This window comes from Hesperophylax consimilis, chromosome 29 (assembly GCF_061612785.1).
Source record: "Hesperophylax consimilis isolate HC1 chromosome 29, BYU_Hcon_1.0, whole genome shotgun sequence".
Taxonomy (NCBI): Eukaryota; Metazoa; Arthropoda; class Insecta; order Trichoptera; family Limnephilidae; genus Hesperophylax; species Hesperophylax consimilis.
This window is the reverse complement of record NC_142864.1, coordinates 6624464-6644952: the sequence shown is the minus strand read 5'-3', so window position 1 is coordinate 6644952 and position 20489 is coordinate 6624464. Positions and strand designations below refer to the sequence as shown.

General features: G+C 30.9%; 1 protein-coding gene across 9 annotated transcripts in view; it reads right to left on the bottom strand.

Annotated features, from left to right (window-relative positions):
- The window catches only part of LOC149409828 (uncharacterized), an 80776-nt gene that overhangs the window by 49872 nt on the left and 10415 nt on the right, over window positions 1–20489 (bottom strand). For 8 of the 9 annotated variants that reach the window (XM_089649132.1, XM_089649126.1, XM_089649128.1 and 5 more), the window contains exons 16-19: window positions 17775–17863; window positions 8790–8994; window positions 6777–6803; window positions 166–325 (exon numbers count right to left, since the gene is read on the bottom strand). In XM_089649132.1, coding sequence (XP_089505258.1) covers window positions 166–325; window positions 6777–6803; window positions 8790–8994; window positions 17775–17863 — 481 coding nt within the window. The remainder of the gene's footprint in view (window positions 1–165; window positions 326–6776; window positions 6804–8789; window positions 8995–17774; window positions 17864–20489) is intronic. The other variant, XM_089649127.1, reaches the window with a different exon arrangement.

The window sequence follows — 20489 nt, the reverse complement described above, 5'->3', positions numbered from 1 at the left end:
ATCTTCACATTTCTCACTTTGGGTAAAATTAGAATAGCAATGCTGAAGTATGACTATCAACATTTTCAAGGTTTATATTTTTGAAACTATTTGGTGTTTTATAAATTTAAAAATCTTTTCAATCCCTTAAATTATAAAAATCAATATATTTGTCTTTTTCCTGACCTGTATAATTCGGTAGCCATCTTGGTAGCCTCGCTGACATTTCTGCAATCCATGAGCCAGTAGCGTGCGGACACGGTGGTAGTGAACGAGACGCAGTCATTCACAAAAGTCAGTGGCGTACTGTCTGTAACGTCCTCCCAATGCGCCCTGTTGGTGCCACCTAGCGATGTTTTTATAAGAACACAATTTCAAAATTTGTATTATTGTTAAAAAATAAAAAAAATACTCATTGATTTGAAAATGTGAATTAAAAAATTTTCAAGACAAAATTCCACAATGTTTTTTTTTTTGGTAAAAATTATTAATAAGGAATTCCATAACAAAATAATTTGACGCAATATTAGGTATGATTTGAGATTTTCACGGCCAAAAGTATAATAGAGATTTGTTTTTGGGGTATTATGCCGTGTTGCGCTACCTCCTTCTTTAGCCAATGTTTCGGAAAGCATTGCAGTGTCCATCATCATGGCAGATGTGTAATCAGCCACATCTGACCTGAGCTTGTTAACTGCTGACCGTGAGATTGTTAACAGGTTCCGTACAAGTCATGCTAACACCCCCCGCTAAAAATGGGTCATTTTGAAAGGCAAAACAAAAATCAGGAGGTCAATATCAACAAACTTCTGACGATTTTATATCGATATCCCGTGCACGGTTGCGCTGTCGATAGCCAAACCGATATTGACAAAAAATAAATAATAAACCGTTTTATGAAGGCAACACCAGCGGATCTGTCTGTGGATTGACATTCGCACATGTAAATTGACAATGTGGAATTGATATTTAACTTATATATATACATTGGCAGTCCGCATGTACTTTTGACACTAAAAAAGCCACGGCCAAAAGTATTGTTGTGATTTATTTTTGGGGTATTATGCCGTGTTGCGCAACCTCCCTCTTTAGCCCACATTTTGGACAGAATTATGGTGTCCATCATCATAGGCATGTATCTGCCCTGATGATGGATACTGTAATGCTGTCCGAAACATTCACCAAAGAAGGAGGTAGCGCAACACGGCATAATATCCCAAAAATAAATCACTATAAAAGTTAATGAGGTCTTTAGCAATAATTTGTGTTATTTGAAAAACTTTTGTTTCTCCGAATTGATTAGATTCAATTGATCGCATATACCACTTCTTTCAACTCTAAGAGCTTCATTCACCTCTGCTCAATTAATAATCTGGTAATTTTGCATAACAAGCGATATTATCAGAAAAATTGTGTACATTGACACTTTGAGGGCCGCGCTAAAAGTTGCCCCTTTTGTCCGTCGGAATCATAATATGCTGACCGTGCTAGCAAATATCGCTCATCGACTTGACGGATTTAGTTAATATCGCACTGATATATTGATTATTGATCAAACATGTTAGATACCTGTGAAATGTGAAAAAATGTCTGGAATTCCTTATTCTAAAAAATTATGTTGTTAACCTAAAAATTACAAAAGTTTTTATAAAAATAGCCTAGTTTCTACAATATTAATGTTTCTATCTATGTTTTTCGACTATCCATCATTACCACTGAATGCATGCTAGTCAAAACGTTATCAAATTGAAAATTTACAAAAAATATATTATACTTGAATGCTACTCGTTATCAAAAATCATAGTGTTAAGGTTAAGTACCATAATTTAATATATTAACTAGCTGTACCCCGTTACGCGTTGCGGTGTAGATAGAGAAACAATTGCTCCTGTTGTTTTTCCGCCCAACAGATGGTGCTGTTAGCTGTCACAGGTGACATCCTTATAATATAGGTTTATTAAAACACATGCGTAATCGAATGCAACGCTGTGTCAATATTTCAAAGCAATCGTTGAAGAAGTTTAGTAGATTTGAGATTTTGAACAAACGAACATTTTCATTTATATAGATTTATACAATTCGTCAAATCCATTCCCGCTGTCTTTGTATTTTTTAACTATGATTATTTTTAAATGTGTTGTGCTAAATTTCTATTTTTACTTTAACAATAAAATAATTGTAAATAAACCAAATTAAAAATAGCCTTTAACTAAAAAAACAAAGCTTTATGCAAAAATCATTTTTTTTAGTAAAAAAAATTCTACTTAAATGTTTTTTAAATAGTTTATTAAACTAAATTTGTAAGATAATCAAACATCACCAATTTGTGAGAATGGCAACATTCACATTGTTTTGTATGTACAGATAGTCAATTTTTTTATATACACATCTAAATAAAATCGGTACAACATGCTTTTTTAAACGAATTAGAAAAAGTCGAAAAAAGTTCCAAATTTAAAAAATTTAAATGTTAAAAAAAGTGTATCGAAACAAAATCACTTGTTCATTTATTTTTTATCTCAAAATGTTTTACATATTTAAAAAAAGTTCTTTGTTTAAAAACACTTTATTTGAATTTTACCACCGCCATCTTTATTAATACAGGCCATGCTGTAGAAAATGAACCAACAGTTAGAGACCGTCGGTTTATTTTATTGTTTTGATTAAGGTTTAGATCAACTGAAACCGGTCGACGTGTATAATTCAAATAAAGTGGTTTTAAACAAACATTTTTTTTTGTTTGTATAATGTCAAGCCACAAAGTGTTAACTTTCTTTGTTAATTTTAAATGTTGTAATAATTAGTTTTTTCGATAAATTTTTAAATTGTTTGTTGCAAACATTTAAAAAGGCATGTTGAACCCATTGTTGCAAAACCTAATAACCAGCGACTCAATAATTTGAGAAAAGGTTGTTTTCCTCTTAGTGTGCAGTGCGTTTTCACAGATCTCTCGAAGGTAGCTGTTAAAATGTGTCAAAAATGATGTTGGAAAAATATAATATACCTATTTTCAAAAAAAAAATTAAAAAATCATATTTCCCAAAAATTCATATCTGGAGCAATATTGCAACAAAAATAATAAATAGTGGAAGAGGTGAAAAACAGATGAAAAAAATGTTGCTAAGTTAAAAAAAAACCATAAAAACAGCGATTTCTTAAAGAAACAATATTGAGAAATAATTCATTTCACTTTTCTGATTTATATTTTGCTGTCAACAGTAAAACGCCGAAATTCTGGATTGTATTTAAAAAAAATCATGTCTTAAAAACTATGATAACATGTATATTTTTGATTTAGCTGAGGATTTTTTCTACCTTACATCTCCTGTGGTGATCTGTCTTTTTATTACTACAAAATATCTTCCCACTTCTAGACCAAAGAATGTACAATCTGGGTAGTCAAGGACGTTTATTTTAAAAAGGTGAGAAGTAACGGAACAATGTCTAATTCCATTCGAATAAGTGAGGAAACTTTTTCACAGTTCTTATGGGAAAGTGCATTGTATTGAGGCATAGCAGGCTCCATTGGATTGACTAGCAATGTGCCAATACTCTGACCAAAGATTGCGGGATCTATCTTTGAGGATGGAAAAAATGTCAGATAGGGGAATATGGTTTTCGAGGGTAACATTAGGGTTGGACGCTGCTTGTTTTGCCACAATCCCAACATGTCCAGGAATCCAGAGGGTTACGGTTTTACCAGAGCTTTGAATGGAGGCTATCAGCACACGAATACGGCACACAACTTGATCATCACGATGAAGAAGAGGACTGGATTTAAGTTTTTTGATGGAACTGAGAAAGTCAGACAGAACAAGGGAATATACTATGTATAATAAAAAATGTTCACATTTCGCAGGCGTAAAAAAAACATTTGTAATCCGTGATTTCTTCGTGAGAAATGTGATTAGTTAGATGCTGCCATTTTTATTTGTCTCCCGTTTTATCATATTTTACAGATAATTTGGGTTGACAGTGTTTTCAGTCATCCAGGTCTCAAATACTGTAGAAAATCGGCGTTTTACTGTACTTCACAAAAAATTGTTGTAGTTATTTGCAAAATCTATATTTATTCTTTATTAAAGAGCAGACTTAGTTCTTAAAAAAATAAAATTCTCCTGGTATTATCTAAATTAAAATTGGATGATTTGTATGACACCAAAACCATTATAATATATATTATTAATATTATTTAATTCATGTATGAGCTAGCGAACAAACCAAAATTCTTTATTTCCGTTTTTGGACACGCAAGCATCATGCCATGCACATATGTGTTTTTGTTAATTTATCTTTCCTCTTCGAATTATTTTTTTTCCTAAAACATTTTCAAAATTATGGTTTCGAACATATTTGATTGATTCATTTTTCAAAAATGTTTTTTTTTTGAAAAATGAGAGCTGAAATGGTAAAACTACAAAGAAGCAATTATAATAATAATAATAAATTAAGATGCAAAACAAATTATCAATGGATATGTGAACATAATTTTTGTGGTGATTGCATTTTATGGTGATTGAAACAAACAAATTAAATATGTGATTTCGAAAAAAAGGTGATACAAAGTTATTTGCAATAAAGCTGACTTGCGCATTATAATCCTGAACCCAATTCAACACAAGCTAAATATTTATAATAATGATGATGATATTCAAAACAAAATTAAGTTGAAACAAGAAAAAATGGATTTTCAAAATGTTTGATGTTTGAGAACATTGAAAAAAAAATAATTAAAAATAAGTTTATGTTTTTGGTATTAATTAATAATAACTTTTAAATAAATATAATCATGTAAAATGAAAAACCATTTTTTGATTGTTATTTTATAAATGAATTGAATATCAATAATTATTATGAATAATGCAATATTAAATATTGTGTAATAAGGACCTCTGTGCAATACGTTTGCAAGCAAGATTCAGCAACAATTACTAAAATAAAATCTATTTGAAAGATTTTCAAAAATGTATTTTTGATCTTTTTTAAATATCTCTGTGCACTCATTTCTTTTGGTGTTTATAAAAATTTTCAACCGACTAATTCTACCAAGTAGGGATTTCATTTTTGGAAATCCTGAACGATATTGGATTGAAGGCAGATCTTTTTGGCTAGTAACAATTGGAGTGCAGTATTCTATAGTGAATAAGTGTTACTGTAATACTGGTGTGATTTGCAAATACTCATACATTAAGTGGAAACGATGGATATTCATTATTTATTTATTTAAAGTGTCACTAAATTATTTTCATTTTACCTAAGTACTTACTATTTTATGAATGAGCAATGTTCACAAATTTATGTTTCCTTTTTAAAAAAAATGTGTATTTTTCCTCACAAACAAATGATGACTATTTTTAAAAGATGTTGATTCGCTTTCTTCGTTTTTGTTTTATATGATTTCAAAACAATCTTTTTAGCACTAACCAGCTTTTAACTAAACCGCAAATCTAATATCTACCATATGTTGCAGTGACAAAGAATTTTTCCAGTGTTTGCCAGCGAAAATCTTTCCATCTATAATTGTATTTTTGACTTATATCTTTCCACTACTACTAAAGTTGATCTATAACTGACCAGGCCAAATCAATTCTACGACTGTTGTACATAAAATATCTTTCCAAATTATATTATTTTTCACTAGAGTTCTCTCCCTATCTTGTGGTAATTGATTTTAAAATCGGGATAAAACCACTGTAAAAACCATAAATTTCAATTTATTACAAAACAATATCTATCTCATTAAAGATTACACTACATTATTTATATTTTCATTGAATGCAAAATAACATTTCTCACTGTACGGATTTGTAATCTGTATCTTAACTTTTAATACCAGTAATGGCCTGAATAATCCTTTCCCGCTCTAAAAATATACCATTTTTAGTTGTGACCAACCACTATAAATGATGGCCTGTAATTGCCGAATATAATCTATTCTACTAATTCATATTATGACCTATACATTTCCAGTAACTACCAAATAGAATTAATCCTACTACCATAGATGTTGACCTATATATTTCCAGTGAATACCGAGTAGATTCAATCCTACTACAGTTGTTGACCTGTATATTTCCAGTGACTGTCAAATGGAATCTATCCCACTACATATGTTAACTTATATTTTTCCAATAACTGCCAAATTGAATTTATCCTACTACTACTATTACAGATGATGACCTAAATCTTTCCAGTAACTACCATATTGAATTTATCCTGCTACTACAGATAATGACCTATATATTTCCACTGACTGTCAAATGGAATATACCCCACTATAGTTGTTGACCCCCAGCTTGCGGAAATTTTAAAGAAAACCAAAATAAATCTAGCTCTCTAAAAACAATGTAAAATTTCCAGATGTTTATTACCAAACAAAATTCAACTCACTTAAGATGTGGACCAACATCTCAGCTACAACACATTTTCTTTCATTCAATTCAGCTCCGCAATTAATATTTGATATCTGGCTTTCCTTTGTCTCTGATTGACCAAGGATATTTTGGTCTTGAGAGATTTAAGTTCAAAAGTATCCACGGAAATTCTTTTGTAATATATTTGAAGAGGTGATCAATATAATTGTTATCATATTTTCATTAAGTTCCTGCTATTGATATTTCTATCGTCCAGTGACCCTTGATTTGATCTCTGTCAGCAGAATACATAACCTCTAGTTCAATTAGTTATTGAACAGTCGTGATAGCAAGAAAGCAACCAACTAAGGTGGATACGGTTTCGGGTGATGGACAGTATATATATAAAAGAATGGTTGTGAGGTGAAAATGTTATTGAATTACCTTCGAGAGATCTTTTGCGAAAAACGCCTGCTCACGTGACAACAAGATGGCCGCCACCGCAACAACAAAATGGCGGCAATGACGATCGGCCAAGGGACGGAGTGCAAACACAACACACAAGACGACCAAAATCACACACGGAAACACAAATACAATGAAACTCAACATGGACTTGTCCGGGGGTAACTCAAGACGAAACACCGCAAAAAGAAAACCAACTTTTGCTTTTTTTAGTGACAGTTCATGGTTTGGTATATCTGGATAAAATTGGGTGAGAATTTTTGGTAATAAGCTGACAAAAGCATTTTTTGTAAAACAAAAAATTCATTGAAAAATTTAGTTACTTTTATGACAGCAAAAAGGTTAACTTTAGAATTCCCATTAGATTTGATCGACGATATTTTGAATTTACGAATTTTTTTTATTTTTTTATTAACAAAATTTTTGATACATATACAATTTAGGTACATACATAGTAATATAGAATGAAATAGTAACAAAAAATCCCACAAAGCGAAATTTGAATGGTCATATTGTGATCAGCCTTTAAAAATGACCGCTAGCTGACAGCCGATAAAAAATTTGATCAAACGCTCAAGATTCGGTGTTGAATAGGTACGGCGAGCACTTGACCCATGATTTTTTAAATTTATTTTTGTGAAAAATTCAAATCCATTTTCAAAAATTTTTTGTCAACTTTTTTGAAAATAAATAATGAATTTAATGATGAAATTCTTGTAAGTTTAACATTTTAAAACAATTATATACTTATTTTATAAATTCTGTGATGACATCTTTTGAATTAACCCCAGACAATAAAGAAAACAAAATAAATTTGTAAAATGTAAAAAAAAACATGAATAAAAATGTTTGTGGAATATTGGTGAAATAATTTTCGTTTTATATAAAAAGCCAACACACAAAAAAGGTTAAAATAAAACCGATGATGAAGTCAGTGAAAACAATTAAAAATGACAATTTGATTAAAATAAAATTGCAAATGAAATATAAAACAGTATGCACAAAAAAGTAATTTTAACTTTAAAAACTATAATTTTTTATTTCATTAAAATATTTTTTTTTTGTGTAAACGTAATTTTTTTTACTTCAATATTCTAATTTTGGTAGGAATGATGTAGTACACTAAATTAAATAGTATTTTCTAAAGGTTTTAGCAATATAATATATGATACAAGTTTAAAGTGAAGTCTCTATAATAAGTAAGAGATAAAAAGGAAATTTAAGGGTCTATATTACTGTAAAAACTTTTACCATGCCTAAAATATTACACTCTTTATAATATTTTTTATACTAGAAACAAGTTAATTATTCATCTAGGTAAGTTTATACTTCAGAAAGCCTAGGTACAGAATGATAATAGTTAAAACTTTTCGAAAAATTTACACTGTAACTGGGAATTACAAATATATTATGAATGGAAGTAAATTACCTGCTCATGGAAATCTAGCCTAGCAAAGTAGCTACACATTGTGGTGAAAATAATAGGTTTAATTCATAGTTTGTGAGGATTATGTGCAATGTTGTGAAATGTGTAGCCACAAAAGTTGGCTATTACAATTTGTTCAGCGTTGATTTTAAAAATATGTCCATTTTATTTAAAGTTTTTCACGATAATTGTTGAAGTTACATTTCAATATTCATAATCAAAATATTGAACGATTTTTCATTCTGCTGCATTTCTGGCAGTTGGTTTATCAAGCGCAACACGTTATTTATGTATACAATCAAGACAGTGGTGTACTTCCAGTAAAAGTAGTGTGACAAACAAGAATTTACAAGGTTGGCAAAAACTGTTGTTTTTAAGCTAGCAACTCCATTTTCTTTGTCAAAAGACAGCACGTCAAAATGTTTGTTTAGTTAGTCAAATATCAGGCAATACCGGACACAAGAGCACACAATTCTGTAATTTTGATGTTGGAAACAAAGTAGTCATTTATAGTAACCAACTTTTCAGTGTTATAAAGTGAGCAATAATTGTGGACAAAGTCCTACCTGATATGGAGCACAGAAGTCTGAGGGTCGGTGCGGAGGAAGTGTACTGGTTGATCATGCCTTGCGAGTGCGGGCGGGGAGCTGGCATACTCAGGGTGATAGCCTTGTGGAACTTGCGCCTTCGGGGCTCCACTGTGACCACTGGGGACACGGCCACCCCTCTGCCCAGGAGTTTGGCAGTCAGCTCTGCTTCGATAGTCTGGGCCTGGACAGCAAATATCTTAACTTAATATACCGTTTAGTGGCAGATGCGTCTCAACCTGGCCTCTTGGGTTTAATTCGTTAGCTAGTCCTTCATAATTGCTAAAGCTATTGTTAGGTTATTCGTTACCGGGAAATGTTTGTCTTTCTTTGAACAAAAAGAGAAAAGAATTTCTCGTCTTTTTAAAAATTACATACTAACTAACTAACTAACTAACCATCACGCCGTTTCCCCGCAGGGGTAGGCAGAGAGGACGGACCGCCAAACAACTCTGTCTTGGCACACACTCCTTGCCTCATTCACATTCATACATCGTCTCATACATACTCTTCTATTGTTCTGACTCTTGACATGGCCCGACTCAAGTATCTGATTCACTTGGTCGTGCCATGTCTTCCTCGGGCGCCCCCGACTTCTGCTACCATTCACATTTGCATCGTATATTCTCCTTACACTCCTTTCTTCGCTCATTCGCTCTACATGCCCAAACCATCTAAGCGTCCCTTTCTTGATCTTACTCATTACGCTTACATCAGCCTTGCACTCTTTGCGGATATCCACATTCCTCACACGATCATACATGGTTTTACCACACATACGCCTCAGGGATCTCATTTCAACAGCATTCAATCTACTTTCATCCTTTCTTTGCCAGTTCCATGCCTCACTTCCATACATCAGGGTAGGTACCAGCACTCCATTGTGGACTGCTAACTTCGCTTCTTTGGACAATTTTTTGTTAGCGCCAACTGCGTTCAGTCCTCCATTAATGGAGTTACCTGCATTTACTCTTCTTTCAATATCTCTGTCAGCCTTCCCATCACTCGTAAACATGCTTCCTAAATACACAAATTCATCCACCTGCTCCAAGTATTCCTCATTCACAGCTACACTGTTTTCGTACTTTCTCTTTCAAACACCATTACTTTAGACTTACTTACATTCATCATTAACTCATTCTTCACGCATACTTCGTTCATCCTAGACACGAGAGACTGCAGATCATCCATACTATTAGCAATCAGCACCGCATCATCAGCATACAACAGGCAACATACTTTCAGATTACTCAAATTCGCGCCCAATCCCACATCTTTCAATTCTTGCATACAATTATCCATGTATAGATTGAATAACCACGGTGACATTACGCAGCCTTAATCTCTAGCAATGGAATAATTTTTAAATAAACAGGACTTAAGTGACAGCCCTGTGGAAAAATGAAATATTTACATGTTGAATATTAACTCCATATACTTGACTTCCAAATTAAAATTTTTTTAAATTTGGAAGTGTGCTTGCTTGTGGAAAATATAAAAAAGTAACACAATGCTGAAGAGGCCGCCTTGTAGAATACGAAAATTTTGACAGTTTTTCTTAATATATAGATTACTTAATATATAAGCACTTAAATTTATAAATATATATACTTACTCTAGCATTTTCAACAACTAAAACTAAAGCAGGACCCAAGTAGCAGCCTTGAGGGACCCCTTAAATGCATCATCATTAACAGGTTTCTTTCCATTTTCAAATATTTTTTAACAAATTTGCAAGTCCATCAAATTAAAGGTTAAAAGCATTACCAATGGTGCGGTTATGACCTGAATATTATATAAAGGGAAATTCTTTAAAAAATCTAAAAGCGCTTAATAAAGTTACTTGCAAATAGTTTGATGAAACATAACACCACATTTTAACCTATTCGGATAGCTAAAGACGTTATTATAAGAAAGTATAAACACATTACATTTGTCTAAATCGTGATAAAAAAGTATAAAGTTAAAACTATCTTAAAGTACGTACTACACGTACTGATCTATTTTACCAGACAGCTAGAACCTGAACATAAAATGAATTAGGTTGTGTTTATCTTAACACAGTCTCACATTTTACTGGTGTTTCCTTATTTGTATGGTTGTTTATTGTTTTTATTGTTTAATGTAGGGAAAGGAATTTGGGAGAGGAAGAAGAAATATGAAGCAGAGAAATGAAACTAAGAAACCAATTGAAAAAATCCAAAACTAAGCGGTATTTATGGCGGCACAAAACATCTACTTTTTCCACAGCTTTTAGTTTGAAATTTGGTCCAATCTCTATGCTCATAACATTCAAGCAATGGAATCAATATTTCAAACATGATTTCATAAATTTAAATCCACTAACATTATTTCCTTCACGAATGATTTTGAAAATATATATTCTTGGTTTTAAATTATGTCTGTGACTTTTAACGACCAAAGCTGGTTGGTTTTTTTTAATGTGGTGGCAACTTGTATGCAAGAACATTCCATGCAATGTGTAAAATAAATAAAAAAGGTATGCAAAAGCAAAAAACATATGTTCAGAAAGTATGCGTGGAAGTATAAACATCAATCGTAAACAATGCGATGACATTATGGCAACAAAAATCAATATAAAATGAGGGAAGATGGCAATAGACAATCACAAATAAACGGAAAGGGAAAATGGATAATTTTATTTTTTTTCCTGGCAACAATATATTTTTAAAAATATAATAACGAGGTTTTCGAATTGCATTTAAAAATGTAGATAACCCAATAAATTTAGTAACGAAATAAATACATATTCATATTTTTTGCTTTTGACACATTATCATTACTAAAAGGTTCAATATTCTCAAATCTATTGGTATATGGTTAAAATGATGTAAAAAAACTTTTAGAAAATTTGCTATAACATTTTTTGTGAATCTATATAGATATATGCTGGATAATATAAATTTAATAACAATTTAAAAATTAATAGAATTATTGCCACACAATTTCAAAATTCAAACAAACAAAAACATCGCGCCATTTAAAAATATTTTAAAATTTGGTTCCTTCATTTCAATCTCTCCATTTCATTTGAAATGAAAAACATTTTTAGTTTATTCTCTACCAATACATATTTTATTGAATTATTTATTCACAATAATAAGAGAATTTTTTAAGACACAAAATCCAAACTTCCATACATTTTGGGATGGTTTTTAATACCATTTTTTCAAAATAACAATAATACCTTTTAAAATTCAAAAGATTTTTGCAAAGCAATTTTGCCAAGCAAGTATTTTGTACAGGATAACTTTTTGAAAGCATTTTTTGAGTTACAACTAAATTTATTGGGCCAATCTACAAATTTTTAGTGAGTACAATATTTTTTCTCATAATATTTATAATATAAACAACCTTATTTTTAGAAAATAAATGAGCTTTCATTTTGTATTATAAAACACCATACAAAAATACGATTCGTAAGAATAATTTTTTTTTCAAATTATTACAGAAATTCAAAAGTGAATTTTTTAAAAAAGTTTCTAAAATTTTTAGCTTTTTTTTCTCTTAAATACACAAGCATGATATAAATTATAATTAATTATTTTGTACTTTAAATTTCGATTTGGCAGAAACGGGGATATTTCATATTTCGTAATGATATTGACAAGATTGGAAGGCAAACAGATATGCATAAAAAGCATTTTACAATGAATAATATATTATATAATTAACAATATTATCTTGCAACTAATTTTTCCCATATTTTGGCAGCTTTCTTTTTCAATGATTACTATGTTCTATTCCCCCTCATGCTAATTTGTTCACTTTTGAGAACAGCTCATATGGTCTAATGGAAATCGTGTCTCCATTACTTACATGGTTAGAAATATAATCTAAATGGAGAAATGGATGAAACTTTGTGAGTTTTTTTTTAATTTAAATTTTATGATAAATTTAAATTATATGATAAATTTGAATTATATGACAAATTTAAATTGTTCGATAAATTTAAATAAAATGATAAATTCAAATTTTATAGTAAATTTAAATTATATGATAAATTAAAATTATATGATAAATTAAAATTATATGATAAATTAAAATTATATGAAAAATTTAAATTATATGATAAATTTAAATTATATGATAAATTTAAATTATATGATAAATTTAAATTATATGATAAATTAAAATAATATGATAAATTAAAATTATATGATAAATTTTAATTATATGATAAATTAAAATATATGATAAATTTAAATTGTATGATTAATTTCAATTATATGATAAATTTAAAGTATATGATAAATTTATATTAAATTATTTGACAAATTTAAATTATTCGATAAATTTAAATAAAAGATAAATTTAAATTATATGATAAATTTAAATTATATGATAAATTTAATTTATAAGATAAATTTGCATTAAATTATATGATAAATTTCAATTAAATTACATGATATATTTAAATTAAATGATAAATTTAAATTATATGATAAATTTAAAATCATATTTCATCATCTTACTTTCAGAAATATTCCATTTATTTGGATTTGATTGCAAAACGGAAATACTCGAACCTTCTGACAGAATATGCCAGAGGCCTGAGGGAAATTATAACATTACTGGGAAAAGAAAAGTTTTTCCAATAAAAAAGTTAATATTAATTTAGACTTTAAGAAAAAGTCAAAAGGTATACCATATAAATAATATAGGATGTGTTTATCCAGAACACTATTTAGATTTCAAACCAATGCTTTAGAACTATATAATCATTCAAAAATATGGGAAAAATTAGTTTCAAGAATATGTTATTATGAAAGACAAGAATACTCGATTGAACAATCAGTTCTCTACTCAATCTCCGAAAATCTGTGTTAAAAAAATGATTCACGAATTGATTACATGTTACCAACAACCCAAATCGCATTTATCTTAAAATCCTTAAGAATCTTTCAAAATATTTCTAAATCTCTCCATCGTTTCTCATTTTCTAACCTTTTCTACACTTTGTCGTACCGGGATTTTTGTGATTCAATCGTTTCGTAAACATTTCGATTTTCGACCTCACGTTAATTAATATTATGTGTTTGTATTGTTCAAATATATTAAAAACCCAAGTAAGCCTTAAAAACTACCATAAAAATATCGGCTTTAAACCTATGAACACGTTTCTTTTTTTTTAGATTATGAAGGTTTAAAAGAAATTTTCCAACATTTAAGGCATTTTTAATAAAAATGACAAGTTTAAGCACAAATCGTCGCTTTACTGCAAAAACTGAATAAATTTCAGATTATAAATATTTTGCACTTCTTTAAACATCACCTTCAGTAAAAAAAAAGGTTTTTATAAAATACCTATTGAAAACGGTGACCGGAAAACTCATCAAAATGACAGTTCAACACACCTATAAAAGTGTTATAAGGTTATGAAAAGTGATGAAACAAAAACTAGGTTAAATAGGTTACATGTGTAACTATTTAATCTTGTTTTTGTTTCATTATATCACCTTTTGAAGGTGTGTTGAATTGTCATTTTGAGGAGTTATCATGGAACCATTGAGAACACATTTTTTTACAAATAAGAAGAAAAAAGGTAGCCACCGTAAAAACCAAAATAGTCTCTCACCAGCTAAACAATTAGACATTTTTAGAAGACATGCGGAACATTATAAAACTCAACTAAACAAAGCCCCATTTTTAGATTTCTTGCAATTATTCAGATTTGACAGTTTGGCGACAAAAGTTGAAATAAAATATTTATATATTTATTACATAGATATAAATTTACTATGAAAATACGGTTACTATGATTAAAGAAATATTTTTTTAATAATCTAATGCTCCGTATACATCCGCGGGCCGAACTGAACCTCAACTTATGGGAAAGAAACGAAGCAATCGCAAATGGGGCGAAAAGTCGCTTGCAGTTGATTCGTTCCTTTCCCGTAATTCGTGGTACGGTTCGTTTCGGTTCGTAAATGTATACGTACCCTAATGTTATGTGGTTTGTGACTATCCTTAATTAAATGCGAAAACTGGTTTCCATAGCTTATGAGTGGTAGAGTGCCTATTATTTTAATATTTATGTATGTGCTGAGTATTAGAATTATGAATTATCAATAAAAACTTTGATTTCATTATTTTTGTTAATTCAACAATTTTTTTGATTTTGTAAGAGCAACCACTACATTACTTCATAAAGATACAATATTCCGAAAATAATGTGTAGCTCATGTTTTATTCGAGTTTTATTTAACAGTTATTTTAAACAATTGTATCCATCTAAATGTAATGTATAATTATGTGTGTTTTTTAACATTAATTTTCATATCCAAAGTAGAAACTACCTGACTTAGTTATTTTGATATTATTTATTGGAAGAACTGTAGATATCTAAAGGTTAAATTAAATTAAATTAAAAATAATAGTAATAATACTGTGTTCATCTATAATCTAGTCAATGTCTTTCTAGGTTTCAGAGGAAATAAAATTTAAACGAAATAATTATTTTACAATACAAACAAATTGTTGATTTGTTGTAATGTATTAAAAAAAAATACAGAGAGTCCTCTATTTGATTAATTTGATATTAGAAGTTACTTGTAAAGTTGTACATTTAGGTTATAGAAACTATTGGAAGCAATAGGATATAAGACTTAAAAAAAAATGCCTTAATTTGTTAACTTAGAATTTTTTAGATTTTAGCAAAAGACGCATTTGAATACTTGAAAACTGGCTCGCACGAAGCAAGCAAAACACTTTCTGGAGCAGATGCAGGCCAATAAGTAGTCTAAAAGAATGCTCAGTATTTTAATTATTAGCTTAATGGGGGTATATAAATCTCTTCTATCGACTTTTAGCTATTAATCCTAAGTTATTTTTTATGGAAAGAACAGAAGCAAGTTTTCTTCACTAGATAAATGTTTTATGTTTTTGTGTCAATTATAAAGGATTATAGGAAAATTCTTCGAAAATCAATTCTTTGAAATCAATTGATTTATATTTCTAACACACTCCACACACTTTTTAAATGGCAGTTCTTCGAAATACACGTTGTTCAAAGTCTCAAATCTTAGAATAGCAATTCTTCGACAGGCAAGTTAATAAATACTTTAACATTGATGGGAAGGCCCGAATACCCTATTATGGTCATAATTGAATTGCCACTTTAGATTGCATTTAGTTCGAGTAGAATCTTGCAATCATACATAAAGATAGCAGCCAAAAAATATGCACTAAGAAAATGTTCGTAGCTCTCAAGAATGATACAGTTAAAAATGACGTAAGTTGATAAGGTCGAATTAACTCGGTGATCAGATCACTTCTGCTGCAAATCCTGGGATCGTAGATGCGACTGAATCCTTTTCTGTTTCACATCTTTCGTTTTGAGTTGTGTTATATACAGACTTGGTGGTACTGGTGGATCTCAATAATTACACGCGTGTGCGGATAGAATGTTTATTAACACTTTAGAACGGATTGTCTACTACTATCTTCTTAGCTGTCGGTTGGGAAAAGAGAGCGAGCAGATGCATCCATCATCTTTTATACGTCGATCTGTCATCTCGCTCTTACACATTCAAAAAGCAGGCGTACTACCTAAAACCTTTCTTACAAGTTGTTAATATTGTCTTCAGTGATTAAATGGTTTAGTTATTTATTTAGGGGCAGCTCATTGCTTTGTGTAGGCATCGTGTGGACTGAACCAATAACCATGAATAACTATTGTTGTTTTGCTTCAAAAGATGAATAGTCGGAAGATAGGCAACTATGGTCTTAACGAGAAAGAAAATACCGGAAATTCAAAATGCCAGAAAAAAAGGAAGTCTTTTTATTAACCCCAAATATAACGCATTACCTAGTAATCTAAAACTTCCGGCAACGAACAAAAAAACATTAGCGAAAGTTCTTAAAAGCTATTTCCTCAGCAGTTTTATTAATGACTGACACATTCTTTCTTTGGAACTTCAAAATAACTTCTGCGTTTATTTATTTTAATGTATCTATGTTGTCTTGTCTTTTCTAATGTTGTCTTTCCTGAAATGAGTTTTGTAAACTCACTGGGAATAATACATTATAACTTATTATTTTGTAAAAAATAAATGCAATTTTTTTAGGAATTGCGAACAAATAGCTGTTACCCATAGAGTTAATTTGTTCGCTTTTGAGAATAGCTCATGTGGTCTCGTAAAAAAATTCTCTTTCTGTAATGGTGAGACATATGAACTAATCGGTGTTAGAAAGAGAAAACACCATGCTTTATATCCAAATCCAGAAGTTAACCACAAAATAATTCAAATGTATATCTCTTTGAAACCAAAGATTCCGACCACAATTTGAGAAAAATTTATGGAATTTTGTGAATTTTTAATTAATATTTTTTTATAAGAAATAACATAGGTGGTCATAGTAAAACATGTTTTTTTTCGTTATCAGTAATTTTAGTTTAGAGTGTAGATAAATAAAACTTTAGGTGAATCATTTTTAAAACTTTTTTGTTGAATTTCAAATTTTTTAATTTGAAAAATTATGTGATTGCTTGTAATAATGAAATTTGAAAGTGTATTTCATCACATTTCTAAAAAAGTTTCTAATTTTCAGATACATTCATAAATATTTCATTTATGTTGATTTTATTGTGAAGCTGAATTTAAATACAAATTCTCCCTGACAGCATCTTTAAGAAATATAATGGTCAATATGCCAGAGGCCTGAGGGTTTAATGAAATTAGACAGATTTTTATAAAGTGCAATATTGTAGTAAAAAAGGTGATCATTTTTTTCTGGGGCTTACAACCTTTTGTGCTTCCGGTATTTTAGTTGCGATTTATTAGACATTACTAGAGATTCATGGTTTGTTGCTTTAGCTCTCTCACTCTCTCTCTACCATACGAGAGAGAATCTCTTTTTCTTGGCCACATTATTGACGGTGATCTTCTTGAGCTGGGCTTGAGCCTGTTTGGCGCAGGAGCGCGGTCTGAAGAGGTTTACCTGCAAGCCCACTTTGATCTTCTTGGTGAGGGCGCCCTGCGGGAATACAGCCTGCACTTGCGGGACCACAGAACTGGACACCATGCCGCCTGGAATTATACAACACATCATAAGTTACATTACACCAGAGTTAAGTAACAGTGTATTTATAGATAGTGTTTTTTTAACTGTTCCCAACCGTCTTGAGCCAGTGAGACTATGGCATCCCCAATTGGGATATTTTGTGAGGCTTTAGGTAGTGTTGATGGGAAGGAGATGGGGATGAGGAAGGTGGGGAAATATCTGGCTATTCGGATCTGGTCGTTTCAATTCTGAATGTCGGTCTTACACCAGGGTGATACTGAGAGTATCTTCCACTCCGAGACGTGCTGCAAATATACGATATATTATTTTATATGAATAAATTGTGAAATAACACAAATCATTCAAATAAAATTGATTTGCGCACGCCGCGATTTGAACCCGCGACCTGCGACTGAAAGTGTGTTCGTAGATTGAATGCCAAAACAGCTGTCACAATAATAAAAACAAATCATAACTTAATAATAACACCAATAAATTTGATTTACTTTCAATTTAGTTAATTTATCGGCACAGTATTTTTTTTTACATTTGAAAGGTCCCCCGTTAAATGCCGATTTTAGATCTGTTTCAATAACTGCCATGTTTTTTTTATGAACACGTATATAATCACAGAAGGTTTTGAGGAAAATAATTTCCCTCGGGGCCTAAGTCAAATTTAGGGATGCTGTGTTGAGGGTCTATAGTTCTGGGAAGGGAAAAGGTATGAGGGGTGGGTAGGAATCCCTAGGATCAGTGTTTCCAGGAGTGACGGACGTGTGAATCTATCCCTCCCGCTGCGGTGCAAGGCGATACATAGGCTGAGCACACTTCACCCCTGCTAAAACACCAAACATAGCGAACCACTTAGGGTGACCTATGGCAGAGGTATTGGTTGTCGAATAAATGTCGCACCCAACCCCGCCTCCCAATTTGTTGTTATGCTTGTCCACTGATCACAATTTAGTATAAAGTTGAAATGGAATGCAATGGGGACCTTTTAAATGTCAAAATAACAAAATCAGATATTAATTTGATGACTTTGTTGCATTTGAATGCCTGTGGAACACCTGGACCTGAGTGTGTTGCAGATTCAGATATTCAGACCAGAATTAGAGAAGTGTCAAATGTGCTGGAATCAGATCAATAACATTGCTCAAGGATCTCCAGAATCAGGTAAGTAAAACTTTCCCTGGGTTCAGAAATGTTGCCGTGCTCCAGATTCAGTAAAATATTCTAATACCAACTATCAGACATACTCACTGACCAATGACCTGAGGGCAGCCGTCAGAGGACCTTAATCTCAAATTACATTCATGCCAAGGAATTTATCAATAAATCAAGGCTTATCATGCCTCTGTCCCACTATAGCACACTCCAAAAGCATCAAATATCTTGGAATTGAAATTGATGATAATCTCCGTTGGAACTCACATAAAGATGTAATTACAAAAAAACTAACCAGGTACATATACTTCTTTAGAAACATTCGCAATATCCTCAATATAAACGATATTAAAAAAGTATACTATGCTTTGTGTCAATCACAAATAGAGTACGGAATAACTGGATGGGGGTCTGCCTTGAGCACTCACACAGAGCCGCTCAATATAGCACAAAAAGGAGTATTAAAGACTATACTGAAAGTTCCGCTTAGAACTCCGACAGAAGAAATATTCAAAAACTTCAATGTTTACAATGTACAGAAACTATATTCAAAAAATATTTTATTTAAACTGAAAAAAAACATATCCGAATACTCCACTGCCCAACATAAATACACAACCATGGCAAAAAGCGAAAATATCCTGATTACTCCCAGTTTGAACACATCCTTTGGACAGAGAAATAATAAATTCCATGCTATAAAATTGTTCAATGCTCTACCAAATGAAACCAAAAAAATAAACGAAATGAGTATATTTAAAACAAAAGTCAAAACATGGCTTAGAGATCAAAGTAATAATCAACTTACAAACATTATGAAGACAATGTAAAGACAATTCAAAACTAAATACAAAAATTTAAGAAAAACTACAGGTCGCCTCAGAACAGGAAACCCTAGTGAGGAGGACTGTGAAAAAAATACAAAAAATATACTTATATTATACTTTAAACCTACATAATGTACAAATTTTGCTATTGATATTAATAAAAAAAAAAAAAAAAAAAAAAAAATAGGATGCATGATCTGGGCAACAAGTATGGGGGTGCTATTGATTTATTTATTGACTCCATTTATAGAATTAAGCATAATCTATACCAACACTTTGTCTAATCCTACAAATTAGAGTGCGTTTCGTTATTTTTAATTTTTTCTTAAAATTATTTCTTAATATTTTCTCATTATACTTGTAATCACAATTTTACAATTGTGTATTTTGTGCCTACTCTACAATGGATTACATCTATTTACTGTCAGTATCTCCTGTATAATACAGATATTCTCTTATGTACACTGCATCATGTGTCACTTTTATGTAAAAGCCTTTTTAGGCGTATATATAAGTATAAGTACATATGGTTACAAAATATATTTATGTTCGCAATCTATATAAATAAATAGGAAATGTGAAGACGGTGAGGAAACACACATCTCTCAGTGGTGCCAATAATGCCAATGTTCCGTCAATTCTGTCAATCTTGATGGAAATG